Source organism: Psammomys obesus, unplaced genomic scaffold (genome assembly GCF_907164565.1).
Source record: "Psammomys obesus unplaced genomic scaffold, mPsaObe1.curated_primary_1811, whole genome shotgun sequence".
NCBI lineage: Eukaryota > Metazoa > Chordata > Mammalia > Rodentia > Muridae > Psammomys > Psammomys obesus.
The window spans coordinates 1,391,453-1,400,137 of NW_026596326.1; the positions used below are offsets into that span (position 1 = coordinate 1,391,453).

General features: G+C 42.4%; 1 protein-coding gene and 1 pseudogene across 1 annotated transcript; both read right to left on the minus strand.

Moving 5' to 3' along the window:
• LOC129669075 (transcription factor Spi-C-like) overlaps positions 1-524 on the minus strand; it is a 945-nt pseudogene extending 421 nt beyond the window's left edge.
• A 4,480-nt stretch (positions 525-5,004) lies between these two features.
• On the minus strand, positions 5,005-5,940 carry LOC129669091 (olfactory receptor 10-like). Its single transcript, XM_055597194.1, has one exon. The coding sequence runs from the start codon at positions 5,938-5,940 to the stop codon at positions 5,005-5,007; it is 936 nt and encodes a 311-aa protein (XP_055453169.1).
• Positions 5,941-8,685: the final 2,745 nt, after the last annotated feature.

The window sequence follows — 8,685 nt, forward strand, 5'->3', positions numbered from 1 at the left end:
CTCCTCCTCCTCCTCCTCCTCCTCCTCCTCCTCCTCCTCCTCCTCCTCCTCCTTCTTCTTCTTTTAAACCTGAAGGACACCTTTGGTTTTATTGACCCATTGAATACAAAACACCATTTCGAAGTTGCACAGGGAAAAGGTACTCAAACAGCCGAAGCTTCCTCCTGAGTTCTCTCCCTTTTACTGGAAGAGGAAGACTTACTTGTACCAGCTGGCTTTCAGTTACGTTCTGCAGGGATTGATGAAAACTTTCTTCCAAAAACAAGTCTGTTGCACCATTTGTTACACTTTTCCAATCATGGGGGAAGAGGCTTCCTCTGTGGATATCATTCCACAGTAGTCAGGATTGCCTCTAATGTGAAGATATGGTTAATGAAGGCCATGCAATTTTTATGTTCTGGGGAGCATTGATGTTCTCAACTGAATGCTGTGTTGGTACTTCAAAAGGCATCTTCAAAAGCTTGACCCAGCCTGTCTTGTTCAATGCAAGTTTGTTGCACCAGTGGTGAAATGCAGGAGTTCATCATTCATGAATTGATTGAAGAGTCTTGGGTTGAAGAAGAAAACTCAGCGGTAAATCACTTGCACAACGTGCTCTGGGTTCAAAGTTCTGTCCGACACAGGATCAGATGGTACAAGATAGAGACAAACTCCTTCTCCCCTGCAGTCTCCAAAAATTCAGTTTTTAATTGTTAGCGTCACTTCTTGAACAAGTAGAATCCTATTCAGAAGCCTGTTTCCATGTCTCTGTCCCCAAACGCCTCCCCTACTTTTTCTCCTAGCAGTTTCAGAACTTCAGGCTGAAGTCACATTAAAGTCACTGGTGCCTTTGGAGTTGATTTTTGTACAGGATGAAAGGGGTGACCCTCATGATGGAATGAACTCAGGCATGGCCCTGGAACAGTAGTTGAGAGCTTTACCTACTGACCCATGGGCAGCAGGCATGGAGACAGACAGACAGACAGACAGACAGAGAGACAGACACAGGACCTGGGCTTTCACTTCCAGTGACACGCGCCCTCCAGCAAGGTCACGCCCATTAATCCTTCCCAAACAGTCATCAGCTGGGGCCTAAGCATGTAAATATATGAGCCTAAGGGGGGGGGCATTCTCATTTAAACCACTGTGTGTGTATCTGTGTGCTTATGTGTGATGCGAGTACAGGTGTCCACGGAAGCCAGAAGAGAGTGTAGGATCCCTTGTGGCTGGACTTTCAGGAGGTTCCAAGTGGTAGGGACCAAACTTGGGTCCTCTAGAAGAGTAATATTGTACTTAACCTCTTTGCGATCTTCCAAGCTGGAGATGGGTCTGGACTTTTTAAAGTTGGTCTAGTAGAGATAACAGATTAATATTGCTTTCTTTTCTGGAAAATGGATGTTAAAGATATTTTTATTGAGTATGACTTTTGAATCCCCTTTAGAAATCCATGAAAATTTTGTCTCCCTCAAGAATTAAAAAGATAAGTTAATCCCGCAAGGCCGTACTGAGACCACATTGCAGGGCCACGACGCCTGTGGTTTTCTGGATCATTCAATTTAAACTTCTCCAAGATGAAGGCCAGAAACCCACGTTCAGTGTGGCTCATCCCACGTGCCTGACACCGAGGAACACCTGCTTCAGTTATGCATCTTCCCCATCACTTAACGGGTTTCCTAGCCCAACCTTGTGGCCAGTCAATAGCTAGGTCTTAGTCATGTTCATGTTTGATGAGCTGGGAGATAAAACCTCTCTGGGAAATACTTTCATTCTTTTATGATGCTGTTGTTGGAAAAAATTAAATTTGATCTAAGACTTTTGAGGCCCCCAAGGTGGTTTTAAAAACTACATTAAAACTTTCTTTTATTTATTTTTTTGATCCAGACCAGCCTTGATCTTGCAGTCCTCCTGTACTAGTCTTTACCAGTGCTGGGATTACACTTCTATACTGTTGAATTTACAATTTTGAGCACCAAATGAAGTTTACTATTCCCAAAGACCTCCTGGTGGATTCCTATATTTCTGTCTCATAACAAAGATAAACTTTGACCCTGGTCACAACGTCTTGGTGATTACACAGCGTGGAGCCTTGCTGTGGGAGTTCAGTGCATGTGAGTGAGAGATGGAGAGGCACAGATAAACAGTCACAGACACCAACAAAAATAATCATGACTAGAAGCTTTTTGTGCTCGAGGGAATAGTATGGAAGATATCTGTTTCCCAATCGTGGTGGCCGCTGGTTTGTTTTTGTTTTGACACAAGCTAGACACATCTGAGAGGAGGGAACAACAATTGAGAAAATACCTCTGGTGGAGGAGAGATGGCTCAGTAGTTAAGAAAACAAATACCTCTGCAAGCTTGTGAGGGCATTTTCCCAATTAGTGACTGATGTGGGAGGGCTCTGCCCATTGTGAGTGGTGCCACCTCTGGGCAGGCGGTGCTGGTATGAATAAGAAATCAGCTGAGCAAGCCAAGGAGAGCAAGCCAGTAAGCAACTTTCCTATATGGCCTCTGTATCAGTTCCTTTCTCCAGGTTTCTACTTGAGTTCCTGCCCCGAGTTCCCCAGTGACAGGTTGTTACCTGTAAGTGTATGATGAAATAAACCCTTTACTCCCCCAACTGCTTTTGATCATGGTGTTTATCACAGCAAAAGAAGCCCCAACCACAATACAAATATTTTATCCCAGCAAAAGAAAGAAGTGGTGCCAGGCTGATATAATTGGCTCTTGATCCTAGCCTTCAATTGTCATCCACACATAAATAAAACACAGACCTAATATTCCATATTGGTCAGAGTTTAATTAAAGTTTTTGGCAGTAGGATTGCTTTGAAGTTTAATACCTTAAGAAATATATAACAAATCACAATAAAATTAATAAAGTTTCCCACTTTTTTCATAAGATTCCCTGCACTCTGCCCAAAGGTTGCCCATAAGTCTCAGCATCTGCACTGATGGTCTGCAGGGGAGAGCCTTTCAGAGGCCCTCTGTGTCAGGCTCCTGGTTTCTTCCCTCTTTTCACCTTCTTCTGATGTCCATCCTCTTTGCCTTTCTAGATAGGGATTGAGCATTTTAGCAAGAGTCCTCCCTCTTGATTAGTTTCTTTAGGTGTACAGATTTTAGTAGGTTTATCCTATATTATATGTCTATATGAGTGAGTATATGCCATGTGCATCTTTCTGCTTCTGGGATAGCTCACTCAGGATGATCTTTTCCAGTTCCCACCATTTACCTGCAAATTTCATGATTTCCTTGTTTTTTTTTTTTATTGCTGAGTAATATTCCATTGTGTACATGTACCACAGTTTCTGCATCCATTCTTCAGTTTAGGGGCATCTGGGCAATAAATGGGACATCATGAAACTGAAAAGCTTCTGTAAAGCAAGGGACACTGCCATCAAAACAAAACGAATGCCTACAGATTGGGAAAGAATCTTCACCAACCCTCTATCTGACAGAGGGCTAATATCCAGTATATATAAAGAACTAAAGAAGTTGAAAAGCAGCAAATCAAGTAATCTAATTAAAAAATGGGGAACAGAGCTAAACAGAGAATTCTCTGTAGAGGAATATCGAATGGCAGAGAATGACTTAAAAGAAATGCTCAACGTCATCAGCCATCAGGGAAATGCAAATCAAAACAACCCTGAGATTTCACCTTACACCCATCAGAATGGCCAAGATCAAAAACTCAAGTGACAACACATGCTGGAGAGGTTGTGGAGAAAGGGAAACCCTCCTCCACTGCTGGTGGGGATGTAAACTTGTATAACCACTCTGGAAAGCAATCTGGCACTTTCTCAAATAACTAGGAATAGCGCTTCCTCAAGATCCAGCCATACCACTCCTAGACATATATCCAAAAGAGGCTTAAGTACACAATAAGGACATTTGCTCAACCATGTTTGTAGCAGCTTTATTTGTAATAGCCAGAAGTTGGCCTTTCAATTTTTGCAGAGAAGTAGTGAATGATAAAAATGTTAACAGTGATTAAGGTGCTGGGAGTGAGTGACCTTTTAAAATTCTTTATGAAATTGTTTCTAATATGCATAGGTTTCATTATTAGGAGAAAAAGGTGGTGGTAACAGGGTTCTCCTGCTAAGACTTTGAAGGTACTAAAACCTCCTGATACCATGGGGGAAAAGGGAGCTGCTGGGTAGCTGGACCTCTAGGATTTCTCATAAGCCTGCTAATAAAATAAATCTTCCAGGGACCCCACAAGTCTGGTCAAAGGTTAATGTCACTTTATCTTAAGTTGCTGCATTTTTTGCCCTCTTCAGGGGAGCCCACAAACCACCTGAATGATAGGAGTCCATCAATACAGTTTTCAGCCCAGTGGGAGGAAAAGGGTCCCAAGAGCAGACAAGAGAGTCAGAGACACCACTCCCACTGTTAGGAGTCCCATGAAAACACTAGGCTAACAACCACAATATACATGCAGATGTCCTCTATTCTTTGGAGACATTTTCTTGATTTACTTCCATAACTGAATGTGATCCTGTTATTCATCTTCTGCCTCTGACTTTTGTCATTTATTTCAGCTTTGACATTATACTATTTGAGTTTTAAGAGGGATTTCAGAGTATTTTTAGTATTAGCCCTTTCAATTTACATATTTAAAAACTCATTTTGCTGTTTATATGATTGTGGCAGAAGAGGTGCATAGAAGAATATTTTTGACATGTTCCATGTATTAGATAGGTGGAGGGCTAGCAGATAAAAGAGCGTCAAAGACTTTACAAGCGACAAAATGTTTTTGCTGGAATTTAATTTCTTTATACAATGTACAGCCAATACAAGGGAGTTTAGCATTAATTGTTTAGTACAATTTTTTTCATTTTCTAAATTTTAACTGTGGAGGCAGAAATTACATGGAGGGTCAGTGGCTGAAAAAAGATAAGTAAGGAATGCAAGCATGATGTTCACTGAGGAATGTCTTCTATTCTAATGGTTCTCTACAGGCAAAATGAGTGTTGGGATGTGAGAAATATGATATTAGACAATATTTGTATAAACTTCTGTTCCCTTTCTATCTTGTGTCTGTGCCTCTCCCTAGCACCTTGCACAGAGCCCCCTTCACATCCTTGTTCCTCAGGGTATAGATCAGAGGGTTCAGCATAGGTGTAATTATAGTATAAAAGAGGGCAGCGAACTTTCCTTCACTCCCAGAATACCTGTGGACAGGTTGTAGATATGTGTACATGGCTGAGCCATAAAACAAAGAAACCACCACAAGGTGGGACCCACAAGTCCCCAGAGCCTTTCTGCGCCCAGCTCTTGACTTGATCTTCAGCACTGCATGAGCAATGTGTGCATAGGTGCCTAGAATTAGTGCTACAGGACAGACCAAAATGAGGGCTCCGGCCACAAACAAGTTGGCCTCTGTTCCCCCTGTGTCCTCACAAGCCAGCTTCAGGAGAACAATCATCTCACAGAAGAAGTGGTTCAGGTGATGGCCACAGAGAGGTATGGTCATGATTAGGCCTGTTTGAATCAGAGAGTTCAGGAGGCCTCCCACCCAGGAGGACATGGCCAATGCCTGGCAGAGCACAGGGTGCATAATGGTTGTGTAGTGGAGTGGATGGCACACAGCAGCATAACGGTCGAAGGCCATCACCACAAGGAGCACACACTCAGTTCCACCCAATAAGAGCACTATGAAGAACTGGGTCATACACGCAGCATAGCTCATGGTCTTGTCTATTCCAGAAATATTGACAAGAAGCTGAGGCACAGTACTGGTGGTGTAGCAGAGGTCCAGGAAGGAGAGGTTGTTAAGGAAGAAGTACATTGGTGTTTGTAGTCGGCGGTCCATCCGTGAGAGTGTGATGATGGTGGAGTTGCCAAAGATGGTTAGAAAATAGAAAATTGAAATGAAGACAAAAAAGACACGTTCCAGGTGAGGCCAGTCTGAAAAACCCATCAAAATGAACCAGCCTTCCAAACTGGTATTGAAACTGCCCATGGTCCTTCACCTTCAGAAAACAGAAGACAACCTAATACTTGCTAACATAATAGGCATTTTGAAGTCACTTGATCCCACAAAGTAACTCAAAGCTGTATGAAGCCTGGCACATTTGCCTTCATTCCGGCCTATCTCATGATGACTTGGCCTAGGTGTCACAGTCAAAAGACACAAAGAGTCTTTGTCTTAAAAATCCTGCAGTCCCTGATTGGCCTGCTCTTTGATCACCTCCCCCTGAGGGGGGAGCAGCCTTACCAGGCCACAGAAGATGACAATGCAGCCACTCCTGATGTGATCTGATAGACTAAGATCAGAAGAAAGGAGAGGAGGACCTCCCCTATCAGTGGACTTGGGGAGGGGCATGCATGAAGAAGGGAGAGGGAGGGTGGGACCGGGAGGGGAGGAGGAAGGGGCTTATGGGGGGATACAAAGTGAATAAAGTGAAATTAATAAAAAAAATAAAAAATAAAAAAAATCCTGCAGTCCACTTGGATTCCAGGAACAGCAGAACCTACAAGAAGGAGAGATTATCACCAAAGTATCTACAGTGGATTGGCTATACACTGCAGCACATCATCTGATGAGAACCAGACTGGGCTCCTAATAGCAGTGATGAGCACGTAGAAACTTCAGCACCAGTGCTGAGAATGATAATGTGTACGACTACACTGTAACATAGGCCAGGTCCTCATGCTTGGTAGCAAACACTTTACCCACGGAACCATCTCCCAGCCTCTGAAGCATCTTTACAACATTTGATTATCAGTACGCATCCCTCCACACAGAACTTTGGGACTTGCACATTTGATTATATATATTCGAAAGATCAGCTATTGTCTGTGTTCAGTTCTCTGTGTGTTTGTTCCTGTGTCTCTATGTATGACCTTCATGTCTAAGTTTCTTGATCAGCAATCATGTTCAATTTATTTTTTAGTGTTTCTAAGAGTTTATATTATAAATTCTTAGTCTTTCTAAGAGTCTACATAATAAAGTATTAGCAAGAAAATATGCTCCCTCTGAAATAATGTATTCATATTGCACAGCCAGAAGATGCACACATACCAATGGTTCCATCAAAATGTAAATCTGTTCCTTCTTCCCATCACTGCCAGCCTAACGAACATATTCTGACACACCGTGTCCAAAGGTGGTGGGCTACTTCTGTGTCCTACATGCATCTTTACTGTCAGTGCTAACATATTTACCATTTGGTTACTTCACTAGCTACTTCACCATACATGGTCACTGCAGGACATCTATAAAGCTTAGATGCTGTGCAAGGCACTCCTTATGCAATAAACACAACCATCCTACCGAAAAAGAACATACAGAGACCCCTGGTTATAACGGAAAAGGATCTTCTACATGTGAGCAAAGAGTCCTTCCCTCATCCTTCCTGTACAACCCCAGTGACTTATGCTTAGGATGATGGTAGCAAGAAGATTAGCTCTCAGAAGACAGTCCTTCCTAATGATCAACAGGACATTTATGGATTACTTAGTTATTTCTACCATCCTTTGGGCATGAGGAATTTCCCTTTAACACCCAGGGATAGTAACTGAAACACACATCTAGAAGAATGAGTGTGAAACTTGAACTAGCAGGAACAGTGCCTTCCTCTCCACACATTCTTCCCCTCAGCCCACGGCCACCCTCCCCTCCCCCCAGTGAAGAGTCAGTCTCTGCCCCAAGACATTGAGCTCAACAGCCCAATTCCCTAGATGCAGCCATTCCTACCGACTAACAGAAATAGTCCTTAAAGAGTTTTGCATCTTCAGACCATGTTATACCCTTCTTCATTGTGTGTGCGTGCGTGGGCTCATGTGTGCCGTGGCGTGATTGTGGAGTCAGAGCATAACTGTGCGAGGACTGATTGTCTCCTGCTGTGCAGAGCCTGGGAACTGAACCGAGGTCTTCAGGGTTGGCATCAAGCCATCTTGACGGCCCACTCTGTGCTGTTAAGCCTCTAAAGACTAGATGTTTCCACTGAAGAGACCCAAGTTTCCCAGGGACATGGAGTAGCGGCTAACAAAGCTCACAGAGCTAACAATAAACTTGGTCAGCAACCATGTTAAATAGTCTTTGTGGTTCTTCACCCTTCAGCTCGCCCACTAATTTAATGAGATTGTCAGAATATAGTGAAACTTAATTCAAACATACAATCTGATTTTTTTTTTTTCTGGAGAAAATGAGACTGTTTCCTGTTTTCCTTCCAAATTATCTTCCTTATTGGATCTTATATTCCTTCCCTCTCTCTCCTTCTCTCTTTTTCTTTATCTCTTTCTCGTTGGAAATAATTTTTATACAATATATTTGGATCACAGTTTTCCTTCCCCCATCTCCTTCCAGCTCTTCCCCATCTCTCCACTCATCCAATTCCACATCTACTTTCTCTCCCTCTTTAGAAAAAAAGAGACAAAACAAACCAGAACAAAAAAGAAAAATCACATGAGACAGATAGACAGACAGACAGACAGACTCATACTCACACTCTAAAACCCATAAAATACCAAACCATAAGCCATAATATACAAGCAAAAATCCAGTAAGATAAAAAAAATGACCAAAAAAGCAATATGAGAAAATAATCTACAAAAAACAAACAAAAAACCCCATTCAGTTTCTTTTGTGTTGGGTCTGCTGCTGGTAATGGGTTTAGATTAAGTATGGCTTATATACCCAGTGGAACTCCATTGGAGAAAAATAATTTTTCATTTCCAGGCAGTTATCATTTGGAGATGCTGT

Bases quoted from the DNA above. Each gene is read 5' to 3' on its own strand.
- LOC129669091 (XM_055597194.1), bottom strand. From the start codon at position 5,940: ATGGGCAGTTTCAATACCAGTTTGGAAGGCTGGTTCATTTTGATGGGT.